The sequence below is a fragment of the Callorhinus ursinus genome, unplaced genomic scaffold, assembly GCF_003265705.2.
Source record: "Callorhinus ursinus isolate GAN/ISIS: 27379988/994484 unplaced genomic scaffold, GSC_fseal_2.0 scaffold11, whole genome shotgun sequence".
Classification (NCBI taxonomy): Eukaryota; Metazoa; Chordata; class Mammalia; order Carnivora; family Otariidae; genus Callorhinus; species Callorhinus ursinus.
The window spans coordinates 13,472,134-13,488,781 of NW_027397073.1; the positions used below are offsets into that span (position 1 = coordinate 13,472,134).

Sequence of the window (16,648 nt, forward strand, 5' to 3'; positions counted from 1 at the left end):
CTGCAATTATCCTAGTTCAGACCTTTATGACTTATCACCTAAATTATAACACCCCTCAGCCACATTAAAAGCTTGTTGCCTTTAAAGCCTTGTTTGAGCATCTGCCTCATTTTAAATCATAAAGATTTAAGTAAGGCTCAAAATAAGAAAAACAAACAAACAAACAAAACAAAACCAAAACAAAAAAACACTACTAATTTATACTAAGTACAAATATCTGTACTAGGGGAGAAATACATCAGGAATCTGGATATGTATGTTGCAGGCCAATAGCAAAGAGATGAGAGGGCTATTGATGCTGCTTCTTAATCATTGGACAGGCCAGGTTATTCCTCAGGCAAAAATCTGAAAGTCATTTTAGAATGTCTACTAGATTATGTAAGTTTTATAGAGGCTTCATGTGTCTATTTTGTTGATTATTGTTAACAGAACAGCTTAATACCTTGAGTATTGAAATAAACACTCAACAAATATTAATTGAATAAATGGATATTCAGAGACTCTGATGCTAAAGACAGATCATGTAAATTGGAAACAGGGTTATAGGTGGTCCCAAAATTAACAAGGTCCTTACCACCATTTCTAAAGTACTGTACATTTATTTATATTACAGATACAGACATTTTTCAGGACAAATTTCTTGAGAGTGGAAACTTTATTTCATGTTTCTATATCTAGTACCTAACACATAGCAGATGCTTAGAATGTCTAAAATAAATTTAAAAAAAATGGCAATCCCAATATTTAGAATATGCATGTCCCTTGCTATCTTTAAGAGAACTTGAAAATTTAAGAGGTGCACTGGACATGCACCAAGTAACACTAGATTTCTTTAATAACATACAGAAAGTTCAGTTAGGTTAAGCTCAATTTGGTTTGGTGTCTACCACTTTTTAAATCGTTTTTATGTGAAAATTTATACTTCTAAATTCAGAAATGGAAAATATCTAAAATGAAAAGCTTTTTAAAAATTTACTTCTTTTAAAAGAAAATGACTATGTTGAAATAGTCTTGGGAAAGACGCAATTTGACTATCCACCCACAGGAATGTACAGATGGGTCAAAGCTACAGCCTGGTACTAAAAGATATTTTGTGGGCTCTGAAATAAAAACTTATGTGTTCATATCCTGATCCCTTATCATATGGAGGCTACTGGGCAAATCTGTCAATTGTGGTGAGCCACAGTTTCCTGAGGCATAAAATAATATCATGACCTACTCTCCAGAATTGTTAACAAGATTAAATATTTTATACAAAGCACCCCAGCACAGTGCCTGACACAGAGTAGATGCTCAATAAACATTAGTTCATTTAGAGATGTTTTCCTCTTTGAAGGAAAACCTATGTAGACTTGATAAAAGAACCAGATTTTTAAATTTGGGAAAAAGATGGTAAGAATGATGCTGAAAACAGTATCTATTTGTCTTATAAACAGCAGCCCCTGAATAAAGGTTGGAGCAGACCCTACATTTACGTGGTGGGACAATGGTCTCAATCAATACCTGTGTTATCTATAATCTCCCTCTGCCCAAGACAGGTATAGAAAAATTTAATAAAGAAATTTCTATTCTTTCCTAGTGAGGTTTACAGGTGATCCAATCACAGATGACAGGATCTTTTCTGGATTATTGGTCTTTAGATAAGCTTTTAAATTACTACCAGTGGTTAGCAAAGAGCCACAAATCTTTTTAGAAATGGGAATTGTGATTCACTGAAACTTTTTCATAAAGTTTCACCCACATATCACACATGTGGTTCAATTATAGGCTATGATACAAGAGTGCTAAAAAGTAATTTTCTTGTAGTAACATATATTTTCCTTCCCTTTTCCAATGAAGATAAAAGTGTTTATTTACATATTAGCACTGTATAATGATCAAAAATTACTTTATCTCCCCAAACCTAGACACAGAGTATAATCTTTAGATTAAAAATATAAGGTTAAAACCACCACGTATTTATAACATTTCATTCTTAGGTATGCTTGGTTATAACATTTTGCTTTTACATCAATAATGTTACCCTGAATTAGAAATACTGAAATACCTAAATAAGAAGAATAATGAACCTCTTAAATCTGACTAAATCTAAAATTTAGGTTTCCAAATGGAAATTAAAGGAAAGAAAATAATTATGTGATCTATTTTTGGGTAAGAGTTACTTTCTAATTATATTACTGTTTGAACAGTAATACAATATACAAAACCAGATATATTTGGTTAGTCTAATAAACTACCATATATTTGATATTAACATATAACATATTTAATATCTAACATATACAACATAATTATATAACATAATGCAACTTAACAAATGATAAAATAAGCAGGATAAATTAGTCCTAAAATTATTCAAATAATTTCCATCTAATATGTTAATTTTTAGATAAAACTGATGTGATTTACTGTTTGATACAAGTCAATAAATAATGCTTATGACTAAATCATGATTTGATATAGGGAGCCACATTAAACTCTTCCAATGATTTCCCCATTCAACTGATATCACTACTATTTACATTGCTGAATCCTCTCTTAGCTTCTGCTGAAATAAAAATAGTTACATTATTTTTTGTCTAACTCATACAATACCATCTGAGATTTAAAACTATTCAATATTTCTGTTCTTGAGCAATGAATGAAAATCATATATTGAAATGTCATTTTTAATCAGGTCAAAGCTCGTCCTTCCTGCTATGACATACTATATTGCACAGTCAGTTGTGGGCTCTGTTGCTGGGCTATCTGCATTTGAATTTGAATTCTATCCTTGTCAGTGAAGTCTTAAATAATCCCTCTGAGTGTCTCAGTCTCCTGGGGAGAGAGGATGATGACAACTCTATAAGTCAATGAGTTAAGATACATTTAGAATGGTGATTAGACTAGAGCAAGTGCTACATAAAAATTAGTACTCACTTTTATTCATAATGACCATGACAGGTAAACATTAGGTAGACTGTAACAAACTTGTCCCAGTAAATGGAAGAAAAATTCAACAGTTGGTCAAGAAAGTAATTCACATTATGAGTACTCCCTGATACTATACTGACCCCACGGGCCCCATCTGTCCCATGTGGCATCCTTCCTGCTCCAGGAATGCCCACCATTCTGGTGGATATCAAACTACCTAACTGATATCTGTCTGCTTTCCCCATCTAAGAGCCAATGTCCTATGAAAACTACAATTCCTGCAAAGCACTCAAAAAATTTCTTCAATTACTGATAGCCACAGCTCTGAAGCACCTGACGAGTATGAAACAGTTGACACTAAAAGAGCCAGGGCTGCTACACTGAATTTCCAGGGTGGACCTGGACCAGAATCTAACTGGCTTCATTAAATGTGGGCAGAACAGGTGAAAGGTGGAGAGGGGAGGACAGGGGAAGGAGATTGGTATGAGTAACCAAGCATTTAGAAAGAATGTCAGTCTTCTAATTGGAATAAGCAAGGTCCTGGAGGGCCCTGCTGTACCAAGTATTAACCCTTTATTTTCTGGCTTATAGGAAAGCCAAGGGAAATTTTTGGAGAGATGCTGTGATGGCTAGAGAGCACCCAGAGGTCTCAAGACAAAGTTTTATACACCAGCCAGCACAGAAGTATTTTAACCAATTTTTATAATCAGTAGTGTTGTGTTGATATACAACACCTAAATATCAGCCCCGGTTTGGAAGATCAAAGGAATGAGAAAGACAAGGTCCAACTAACTTTGTACTAAGCTATGGCTAACTTAAACCTGCTTTACATCAGTTAGAGAACTACATGGTTGTAAACTGTTGGTCACAAGCAGAACTCAGCAAATTTTAGGTATGCATAACCAGAAACTCACCCCACAACTGGAAGAGGAAGTTGAGGGTTCAGATGTTCCTTGTAGCCAATAAATTAGTAACATAACTTTGTGTAATAACTACATAATTATATTCACATACCAAATCGTAGAAGGAAGAGAATTCCTCAAGTCACTTTATTATTTCTTGAATGTCAAAGAATCCAAATCTGTCTTTACAGTGTTACTCACCTGCCACTCTCTCATCTGTTTCCCTGTTACCATCATCTGAATATCTTGCAAAGTCTAAAGAATCAAGAGTACTGATGCTCCCAGCTCGATCTGTAATAATGAGAAAAATAAAAGAAACTTATTTTTAATTGTCAAGATAAAACACTGGAAATCATTTACCTATTATTATTTTCAGTTTATAAAACTATGATTCTAAATTCTACTAAAACAATAAACTAAGATAAAAATGCCCACACCAACTAAGCTACTTTAAAACAACTCAAGTTTCCCTGCCCAAATCTCTGGCTAATTCCTGAACAATGCACACACAGGGCAAACTGCAACCAGTTCAGCTAAAGACGAAAAAACCCAAAACAAACAAAAACAACCTGAAATGAAATTTGAGCTACTGTATTGAGTGTTCGCAGACTGAATTCAAGAAAATAATTTCTTATGAAAAAACACAACACTGTTTGAAAAAATAGAACAGAATCCTATCTCCAAACATAACACACATTTGTCCACCTTACAGTCCAAACTACTTGATACACAAGAACCAGTAAAATGTGATCCAGGCTCAAGACTAAACACAATCAATAGGGACCAACTCAAAGATAATCTAGATGTTGGAATTAGGAGACCAAGTTTTAAAAATAACTACTAAAACTATGCTTAGTAGACTAAGATTTTAAAATAACTACTAAGGGGCGCCTGGGTGGCTCATGGGTTAAGTGACTGCCTTTGGCTTAGGTCATGATCCTGGGGTCCTGGGATCGAGCCCCACCTCAGGCTCCCTGCTTGAGCCTGCTTCTCCCTCTCCTGCTCCCCCTGCTTGTGCTCTCTCTCTCTCTCCCACCTACCCTCTGTCAAATAAATAAAATCTTTAAAAATAAAATAACTACTAAAACTATGCTCAGTGAAGTAAAGGAATATGTGCACAGAATGAAAGAAAGGAGAAAATCTTAGCAGAAAAATAGAGACTATAAAAATACTAATGGAAACTCTAAAGGAGAAAATTACCAGAAATTTCAAATTCTCTAAACAATTTAAAAACAAAATGGAAATGACTGAGGAAGGAGTCGGTGACTTTAAAGATAGATTAATAGAAACTATCCAAACTCAAGAACAGAGAGAAAAAAAGATCGAAAAAAAAAATGAACAGAGCCTCAGGGACCCATGGAACAATAGCAAAAGATCTGACATATGTAAATTGGAGTCAACAACAGGTAAGACAAGAGATAGGACAGATACAAATTCAAGAAGCTCAAAAAACACATAGAACAGAAATTTAGGCACATAATCAAATTGCTGAAAACCAAAAATGAAAAGAAAATATTAAAAGCAGCCAGAGAAAAACAATATTTTACATATAGGGGAACGGTAATTTGAATGACTGCTGACTTCTCATAAAAACTCCAAAGGCATCCAGATTGGAAAGAAAGAAGTAAAACTATTTCTATTTTAAATATAAAAAAACTAAGGAATCCACTAAAAGATAAATAGACCTAAGAAATAAGTTTATCAGAGCTGCAGAACACAAGATCAACATACAAAATTCAAATTTTTATACACTAGCAATGAACAATCCTAAGGCAAATTTTTTTTTAATTTGATTCCCAATAACATCCAAAAGAATAAAATACTTAAGGAAGACACTCCAAGCTTATAGATGAGAATATCCATGTTAGGACAGCAGAAATCCACAATACACAGATTCAATGGAAACCCTGCAATCCCTATTTAAAAAAAAAAAATCTCTGCTGACTTTTTCCCACTTCTTTGCAAATATTGAGAAACCATCCCAAACCATGGATACGAAAAAGTCTCAGAAAAGTCAATCTTTTTTTTAAGTTTATTTATTTAAGTAATCTCTACATCTGACGTGGGGCTGGAACTCATGACCCCAAGATCAAGAGCTGCATGCTCTTCCAGCTAAGCCAGCCAGGCGCCCCAACGCCAAAGTAAGCTTGGAAAAGAGTAAGGATAAAACAATCATACTTCTTGATTTTAGACTTACAGCATTTTTAAACAAATGGTATTGCGATAAGCAGATAGCCACCTGCCAAAGAAGGCAAGTGGACCATTATTGTACACCACAAGTGAAAACTAATTAAAAATGGATCACAGACCTAAATATAACAGTGAAAACTATAAAACTTTTAGTAGGAAATGTGGAAGCAAATCTTTGTGGCCTTGGCTTAGGGCAATGATTTCTTAGATATAACACAAAAGCATAAGCAATGTGGTAGGCAGAAAAATCCTAATCCCTGATTATCTGTGAATATGTTATCTTACATATAGATGGAATTAAGATTGCTGGGTGGCTCAGTCGTTAAGCATCTGCCTTCGGCTCAGGTCATGATCCCAGGGTCCTGGGATTGAGCCCCGCATCAGGCTCCCTGCTCTGCGGGAAGCCTGCTTCTCCCTCTCCCACTCCCCCTGCTTGTGTTCCCTCTCTCGCTGTGTCTCTCTCTGTCAAATAAATAAATAAATAAAATCTTAAAAAAAAAAAAAAGATTGCTAATCAGCTGATCTTAAAGAGATTATCTTGGATTATTCAGGTTGGGCCAATTTAATAGCAAAGGTCTTTAAAAAGTGGAAAAGGGCCATAAGCCAAGGAATATAGGCAGCCTCTAGAAGGTATTTTATTTTATTTTTTAAAGATTTTATTTATTGAAGGTATTTTAAAGGCTTCCTCTAGAACCTCCAGAAAAAACACAGGCCTGCCAACACCTTCATTTCAGCCCATTTAGCCTATCACAAGACCCATTTTGGATTTTTGAACTACAGAACTGCGAGATAATAAATAATAAAAATAATAAATTTGTGTTGTTCTAAGATGCCACATTTGTTTTTTATAGCAGCCACAGGAAACTAATACAAGTGATAAACAAATGAACTGATAAACTGGATTTCACCAAAATGAAAAACCTCTGCTTTAATAAAGAAGAGATGAGAGATATATATATATAATATACACACACACATATATGATATACACATATCATATATATCATACATACATATATGTACAACGGAATATTATTCAACCATAAAGAATGAAATCTTGCCATTTACAACATGGATAATCTAGAGAGTATAATGTTAAGTGAAATAAGGCAGTCAGAGAAAGACAAATACCATATGACTTCACTCATACATGCAATTTAAGAAATGAACTGAACAAATAAACAAAGAAAAAAAAAAAAAAGAAGAGACAAACCAAAAAACACTCTTTCGTTACAGACAACAAACAGTTACCAGAGGGGAGGGAGGTGGTGGGATGCATGAAATAGATGAAAGGGATTAAGAGTACACATTTTGTTGAGCAGTGAGTAATATATGGAACTGTTGAATCACTATATTGTATGGCTAAAACTAATATAACACTGTATGTTAACTATACTGAAATTTTAAAAAAAAATCATCATTTAGAAAGTGAAAACACAACCCACAGAATGTGAGAAAATATTTGCAAATCAAGGATCTGATAAAGGACTTATATCTACAAATATAAAGCACTCATAACTTAATAAAAAAAAGAGCATAACTTCATAACGGGCAAAAGATTTAAAAAGACATTTTTCCAAAGAAGATACATGAATACCTAGTGAGTACACCAAAGGATGCTCAACATCATTAGTCATTAGGGAAATGAAAACCAAACGACAATGAGTTACCATTTCAAACCCACTAGATGGCTATAATCAAAAAGACAGATACTAACAAGCGTTTCAGAGGATGTGGAGAAAGCAGAACCCATATACTTTGCTGGCTGGAATGTAAAATGGCTCGACTGCTTAGGAGAAGTTTGGCAGTTCCTCAACAAGTTAAACATAGAATTCCCATATAGTATATACTATACTATATATACTATATACTATATACCCAAGAGAACTGGAAACCTATATTCATACAAAAACTTGGTTCATGAATGTTTATTAACAACATTCACAATGGCAACAAAACAAAACATTATTCACAATGTCCATCAACTGATGAATAAATAAATAAAATGTGGTATAACCATATAATGGAGTATTATTCACACATGCAACAACTTATATAAACCCTGAAAACATCCTAAGTGAAAGAAGCCAGACACATATGGTCATACATTATATGATTTCACTTATATGAAATGTTCGGAATAGGCAAATCCATAAAACACAAAATGTATTAGTGGTTTGCCAGGCGCTGTTGATAGAGAAGAATGAGCAGTGACTACTAATCAGTACAGGATTTCTTTTAGGGGTGATGAAAATGTTCTGGAATACAGAATAATGATGATTGCACAATTTTATAAATACACTAAAACTGAATTGTATACTTTAAAATGGTGAATTTGGGGTATATGAATTAGGCCTACTTTGATAAAAAGACAAAAAATATTCAAGTGTTCGCCAAGATGCAAAGAAATTGGAACCCTCATGTATTGCTGGTGGGAATGTAAAATGGTACAGCTACTTTGGAAAACAGTTGGCAATTCTTAAGAAAGCTGTTAAACATTTGAGTTACCTTATGACCCAAGCAATTCCTCTTCCATCCAAAACAAATGAAAAAGTATGTCCACACAAAATCTTGTACATGATCATTTATAGCAGCATTCTACACAATGGCAAAAAAGTAGAAACAACAAAATGCCTATTAACTGATGAATGGAGAAATAAAATGTAGTATATACATCCATGCAACTGAATGTCATTCTCCAATAAAAAGGACTGAAATACTGATACATGTTACAACATGATGAAGCTTGAATATACCCTAAGTGAAAGAAGCCAGTCACGGGGCCCCTGGGTGGCTCAGTCGTTAAGCATCTGCCTTCGGTTCAGGTCATGATTCCAGGGTCCTGGGATTGAGCCCCGCATCGGGCTCCTTGCCCGGCGGGAAGCCTGCTTCTCCCTCTCCCACTCCCCCTACTTCTGTTCCCTCTCTCGCTGTCTCTCTCTCTGCCAAATAAATAAATAAAATCTTTAAAAAAAAAAAAAGAAAGAAAGAAAGAAGCCAGTCACAAAAGAACCACATATTACATGTAAGGAATGTACAAAATTGGCAAATCTATAGCGGCAGAAAGTAGATTAAGTAATTTCCTAGGGCTGGAGGGTGAGGATGAATAGGATGTGTGATAATGGGTGAGAAATTTCTTTTTGGGGTGATGGATATGATCTAAAATTAGATTAGGTTATAGTTGCACAACTCTATAAATATGCTAAAAACAACTGAATCATATACTCCAAATGGGTGAATTTTAAGATACTTAAATTCTGTCTAAATAAAACTATTAATTTAAAAAAGGTATAACAGCTTTGGAGTACAATGACAAAAAATGTAATTCAAATTCTGTATTCAACAAAAATATCCTTCCAAAATGAAGGCAAGATAAACTTAATCAGTTCCCTAAATATTTTTCACAAAGGTCCTTGCGCCTCAAGATGCTCCTAAGAAGATTCAAAAAAAGAAAGAAAAAAGTATAGTTGTGTGTGTGTGTGTGTGTGTGTGTGTGTGTGTGTGTGTGTGTGTGATATCTCAGGTTTTATAGTGCACATCAGTATAACAAAGATCCATAGAAGTCCTGAGGTAAAGCAAAATAAGATAGCATTTCCCAGAATCATTTGTCCACCACATTCCTTTTTTGAGTAATACCTATTTATTATCACAAGGAAATAATGTTACTCAGAACACATTGTGAAAAATGTTAAACTGCTTTCCCTATTTTCTGTAATTTAAAAATATCCCTCTCCCACTCCCCCCTGCTTCTCTCTGTCAAATAAATAAAATCTTTTAAAAAAATAATAAATAAAAATATTCATTTAAGGGAAATAATGCATTAGAACAGGGGTTGGCCGGCTAAGACCTGAGTCAAATGTGGCCTGAGGACTGTTTTTATATGATCCCCAAGCCAAGGGTGGCTTTAATATTTTTTAAAGGGTTGTTATCACTTATTCATTCACTAAACATTTACAGAGCACCTAATCTGTACCGGGTATTGTTGTATATTCAGGGTACATAGCAGTGAAAAAACAGATAAATAGTATGCCAAAAGATACTATGCAGAAAAGCAAAACAGCAGAAAAGGGAAAATTAATTTATACGAAAACATCTCAACTCTTATTAGATCTCTGTGATATAGCTGTCTTTTTGTTATTATTTTTTAAACAGAAATGTCTTGTCTCTCAGATCCCACCTCACCATCAGTGGCTCCCAGATTCAATGACGCTGTGGAAGGCTCCAATAGGAAAATATTTTAAACTGAGCACTAAGGAATAAATGTCTTCCTTTTTTTTTGGTAAGTTTATTTATTTTTTTAAGTAATCTCTATACCAAACATGGGCCTTGACCTCATGACCCTGAGATCAAGAGTCGCATGCTCCTACAATTGAGCCAGCCAGGTGCCCCCCACCATCTTCTTTTACAACAATTAGTACATGCCAATAACTGAAATGATTGACTTCAAATAGAGCTATGTCATTATCAATGTACCTTATCTTTAAATTCCTGTTAAGGTAAACTAAGTGAAATTCTATATATAGCACTCTTCTTAGAACACTGTGTTTCTATTCAAGGAAGCATTTAATTTCCTTGCAATTTAATTATACCTGATAAATAATAATTTGCTATTAACTTAAATTTTAGGACAGCATAAACAAAAATGACAAAAAAACAAATATTACAGTATCCCTCGTTATAGCATAATTTCTTTTAAGCATAAGCCAAGAAATATCAAATAACAATAATAACCACAGAAGTATCAAAAGTTCAGGTTAAAGGGGCTGGCTCAGTCAGTAGAGTATGCGACTTTTGATCTTGGGGTCCTGAGTTTGACCCCACATTGGGTGGAGAGTTTACTTAAAAAAAAAAGTTCACATTAAAAATGGGCTGAACTCAGGAACACTACTCAGCAATTTAAAAAAACACTACTGGGATGCCTGGGGTGGCTCGGTTGGGTGTCTGCCTTCAGCTCAGGTCATGATCTCAAGGTCCTGAGATCAGGTCCCACATTGGGCTCCTCGCTCAGCGGGGAGCCTGCTTCTCCCTCCCCCTGCCACTCCCACTGCTTGTGCTCTCTCTCTCTCTGATAAATAAATAAAATCTTAAAAAAATAAAATAAGAAAACACTACTGATATATACAACATGAGTGAATCTCAATGCTGAATGAAAAAAGCCTTACACAAGAGTACACATTGTATAAGTTCATTTAAGTGGTGTTTTAGGAGGCAATAGTAATTTATAGCAGAAAAAAATCATAATAGTGGTTCTTGGAATGGGGAGCTAACTTGGTAGGAGCATGAGGGGAACTTTTGGGGGAGATATGTATTGACAGGAGTTTGGGTTATCACAGGTGCATTCATTTCTCAAAACTCATCAAATGGTACACTTAAAACTTACATATCTTATTGTCTTTAAGTTTTACCTCAAAAGAAAAAACTCTAAATATTGAGCTCTTGGGTAATGACATGCATACTAAAGATTTTAAAAGAAAGTATATTGATATCTGCAGCTTAATTTGAAATGCATAAAAAAACAGGATGGAGTTTTGGATGAACAAAGGGTTGAAGAAATATCTAGATATGAGCCAAAGCAAGCAGAGTAGAATGTGAATTGTATAATCTAGTGGTGGGTATATGGGTATTAAAATTCTCTCAACTTTTCTTTAAGTTTAAAATTTTCAAAATGTGGGAAAAAATAAAACTTGTTAAATTAAACACTGATAGGATCCCCTGATGCCTAGATTTTAATAATTAAAGCTGTAATACTGGAAAATAGCTATTATTATTGTCTTAAATGACAAAAAAAATTTTTAATGTTTTCCCTCTACTGTTTGAAACTGAAACTTACGGTGAGAATTTGCCAGATCATTAAGGCTATTGATACATATTGCTTAAACTGCTTTCCAAAATAAGTATATATAACAAATATAACAATCGAAGTTCCATCAGCAGTTTAAAATGCCAATGCTTGGTATTATTTTTAATCTCACCAATTTAATGTAAAACTGTATCTTGCTTTATCATGCATCTCTGATTCCTGGTGAACTTGAGCACTCTTTGAAAAATAAGCATGTGTGTGAATTTTCTATTCACATTCTTTGACCATGTAGCTAATAGCTAACATCTAGATTTTCCTGATATATTAGTTTATCTGGCCATTATTGCCCTAACCAGAAACTAAACTTAAGAACTACATCTTCTACTCTTAGTCACATGTCTTAGCTCCTCATTCTGAGGTCTCCAAAGTGTGTATTAAAACATGTACACCCAATAGGACCAACTTTTATCAACCAATATTCTGGTATTGTGACATCAGTCCTCACAGTCTTATTCCTGATTTCGTGAAATGTTAAGGATGATGTTGGTTGTTGATTTCAGATAAATATTTTTTATTATGTTAAGTATTCACCTACTGTTAGTTTTCTATGTTTTTTTCTTTCTCTTCCTCTTCATATGTTTAATCATATATATAGGCCTAGATTAAAGCTGGTTAACCACCATACATTATTCCTCTATTATACTGTTATTATTTCTCTGAAAGTTTCAAAGAACTCATCTGTACAATGGGAGAGTCCTTGGGGAAAGCAAACACACACAGTTTAATTTTTAACTTGGTATTACTATGGCCGTTGGAAAATATTTTGGCCCAAGCCAAGAGCTTCATATTTTCCGAAAAAGAAGATTTGACACTTTTCTAAATAATAACTATGATGTCACAAAAGTAAAAAAATCTCCTAATTCATTAAAATTTATTGTCAGAAAAAAAGATTATTAAAGACAGTAATTTCAATTTTGACTGAACTAACCTATAACAGGTTTTGTAAATACAGTGTACTTTGGATTTTCAGACTAATAACAGGTACTACTATAGCCCCAAGAGAAACATGCTTCTGTAGATCCAGCCACAATTCTTTTCAGGGTAAGTGCCTTTCTAAATACTCTAAAAGAGAGAGGTTTGAAAAATTTAACTCCTTTTTTTAGAAAGAATCTACCATATTCTAATATGAAGTATACCACAAAGCATATCTTCAAATTCTAGGATTGTGTAACTTCTTAATAATTCATTTTATAACTCAAGAAGCTGAATGGCCCGGAAGTTTCATCAGAGCTGGCAAACTGGTAAAACCTGTATGTAGGTTTTAACTGAAGTCCAAGAACTAAATCCATTATAGGCAGTGTGACTTTAAAGCATGCAAGATTAGTTTTATAAATCACATACAAAAGTCTCACTTATATTTACATTTAATATTTTAGCACTGATGCAGGATGTACTTTTACAATAGTTCAAAAAATTAGTTTCAGATTCTTGAAAAGGTATTTTTTATGGAAATTATATAGTACTTTAAAATCTAAATGTAATTGAATAGCTGCTGACTGGTAAAGAGTACTGGTTAATACAATTAAACATTTACTGATCGACTACTGTGTACGAGGTTACTGACATGAAGGTAAAGTACTAAAGGATAATTTTAAAGGATGTGGATACAGAAGTCCATGTATATGTGTTTTGTATGCTTATTAAATGTTTCTGTAAACACACACAATGAGTTATTAATAGTAATTGACTCAGATGAGCAGAAATAAAATTTTTGCTACATACTTCTTTGTACCATTTGAGTTTTGTTTGTATTTTGGCATTTTACCCCCAAAGACATTTAATACTTTTTATAATATAAGCATTTAACAATTAAAAAGTCATGAAAGTACCCAATTCATAATGAAAGGACAGGGAGTAAAGTATTACCAAACAATTAGCTTTATATTTAAATTCTTTCAGTAAAGGTGGTTTACTGAACCATACCTAAATAAATCTATGTCACAGTACATAACAAAGGAATGTATATTAGAGAAATTCAATAAATAGAAAGATAATAAATTTCCCTTAAAAAGTAATTATATTTAGGGGTGCCTGGGTGGCTCAGATGGTTAAGCGTCTGCCTTTGGCTCAGGTCATGATCCCAGGGTCCTGGGATCGAGCCCCGCATCGGGCTCCTTGCTCAGCAGGAAGCCTGCTTCTCCCTCTCCTTCTACTGCTCCCCCTGCTTGTGCTCTCGCTCTCTCTGTCAAATAAACAAATAAAATCTTTAAAAAAAAAAGTAATTATATTTAAACCTGAGATTGTATATAAACATTTTAATATGTTATCAACTTAAATTAATTATGGATCTTAGAGATCTGTCAAGGGCAAAACTTACATTTATAGTTCCTGATCTCAATTCTTCTCCAATGCTGGGGCTCATTTCACTGACCCATATGTTGAAAATATTTGATAGCTAGAAGGAATCTTAGAGATAGTCCAATCCCCTCATTTTTACAGATAAGAATACAGAACTATGTATTCATTCAGTATTTACTAACCCTCAGGAGGATTTGGTCCTTGCCTTAAATAAGCTTATAAACCACTGAAATTAAGTCATGTACACAGATAACAATGATACAATCAGATCACTGTATGTTAAAGGTTTAAATAAATTGTGAGTAAGCCAGGAGTAGAAATCCAGTCTGTCAGTTTGCAGTCTGTTGTCTTTTCCTCTTTGTCAGAAGATTCCACAATGAACAAGACCTTTCAAGTCAAAAGACTGAAAATTAGGAAGACTTAAATGCTGAAATTTTATAACAAACTATTTACTTAAGTTAAAATTTCTATAGCACTGGATGATTTTACCCTATGAACAGCTGTTAGGTAAAAAGAAGAATTATTAATAATTATTATCAATAAATATTATTATATTTTTAACATGTTTGGAGCACTTATTCTGTGCCAGACACTTTCCATGGATAACCTTATTTATCCTCATAACAACCCCCTACAAGAGGAGTCATTGGCACCTGCTTTTTTTTAAAGATTTATTTGAGACAGAGAGAGTGCACGCACCTGTGTGGGCACACGGGGCACGCGGGGGATGCGAGTGGCTGGGAATCCTCAAGCAGACTCCCTGCTGAGCACAGAACCCAATTTAGGGCTTGATCCCAAGACCCTGAGATCATGACTAGAGCAGAAATCAAGAGTCCTACGCTCAACTGACTGAGCCACCCAGGTGCCCTGCCATCTGCCTACTAAACAGAGTATGCAGAGTACTGTAATTGGAAACTGGCAGAGTAGAAATGTAAAGTTGAGCTCTCTGATTTCGAGGCCTGAGCTCTAAACCATTAGTTTCCTCAATAATACCTAAGAGCATGTAGGTTCAGATCTCCTAGTTCCAGGTAAGTTGGGCTTAATACTGTGAATGGCTTCAGAAAGATCAAACTTAACTCAGCTTTGCTCAGGCAGAGTAGTGGGAATAGGCTATAGAGGAAAAGGCTAATTTTCACAAGGAATATTCTAAACTCACATATTTACAGGAAACTACTACCTACCTATAGATCATTTCTTTAACACAGCTTCAACATTTATTCAAAGCTTTTTCCCAGGCACAATGTTAGGCACTGTGCAAAAAAAAAAAAAAAAAAAAAGAGTTCATTAGAAAGACATGTAAATTCACAAGTCTCTATATAATTTCCATAAGTGGAACAGATAAAAAAAATGCCACAAGTTAGAGGATTTGGAGCTCACTAAGGCAACACAGAAGCACAGAACTGATAGAGGGTCAGAAATAATATAGAAAATATGATGACCCTACTTTGAGTGAGCAATCTTATCTACCTATGACAGGACCAACTGGTTGCAAAAACAAATGAACATCATTTCTGATTGCTGGGAATTTTTGAAATACTGGGTGGAAGAAAGCTACACCCATGATTACAACTGTGGTCTCTTCCTCCTTGAGGTTTTAGTTAGTCATGCTCCATGACTACACCAGAAACTTAGAGGTAACCATGCAGCAAAACTTCAAGACTGAAAAAGAGAATACGGACAAATTCAGCCTTGTAAGATTATTTCATTCAGAAGAACAATTAGTGACGATATGTGGCTCTAATTTGAGGCTCAGTTGATCCTAGTCTATGGCCCAGATATCCTACAACCACATGTAGGACATGCATCCTGATTTAGATTAAGTGCTATGTAACTCATGGACATCTTGATGAAATTAAGTGATGCTTTAGGTGGATTATTCACCTCTTAGTGTGGTGCTACAAGTCTGTCACTTTGACTGTTTTTTAAATGGTTAGTTTTAGACTACCTGACCTGCCTTCTGCATTAAGGAGAGTGACTGATCATACACTAAAATGACCTAAGAATTCTTGTGAGCTTTTTTAAAGTTAACATAAAACAGTAGTTGTGGTGTAACGAAAAGAATGCAGACTTTGAAGTTAGTGATCTGGGCTGGAATCTTAGTCCTGCCACTAAAGACATGATTTGTGGTAAAATATAAAAGGGCATACAAAGAAAGGTAAGCCCCTGTGCCTACCTCCCAATCAGCAATCCTCCTCTGTGGCACCAATCACTGTTTAGACTCTTCTGTATGTATCCTTTTAAATTATGCTAGGCATATGCAAATGTCTCCCTTTTTGTACCTAAATGGAAATATATACACACTGGCTGCATCCTAAATTATTCAATTTATAATATAACTTGGTGATCATTCCACATCAGCACATATCAACTATTCTGTTTTAATTGACCAATCCCTCGCTGTTGGATATTTAGGTTGTTTTCAAATTTTTTTTTTTAAAGATTTCTCATTTATTTATTTAAAAGGGAGAGAGAGCATGCAAGTGAG

The 16,648-nt window shown here is 34.4% G+C and overlaps 1 protein-coding gene across 8 annotated transcripts in view; it reads right to left on the reverse strand.

The window, feature by feature from the left end:
• Positions 1-16,648, reverse strand: part of RELCH (RAB11 binding and LisH domain, coiled-coil and HEAT repeat containing) — a 108,088-nt gene that overhangs the window by 82,934 nt on the left and 8,506 nt on the right. For all 8 annotated transcript variants that reach the window (XR_012379984.1, XM_073898090.1, XM_025886462.2 and 5 more), the window contains exon 2: positions 4,017-4,106. Coding sequence is in view for 7 of the 8 variants with exons in the window: in XM_073898090.1 (XP_073754191.1) it covers positions 4,017-4,106 (90 nt within the window). In the remaining variant the exon portion in view is untranslated. The remainder of the gene's footprint in view (positions 1-4,016; positions 4,107-16,648) is intronic.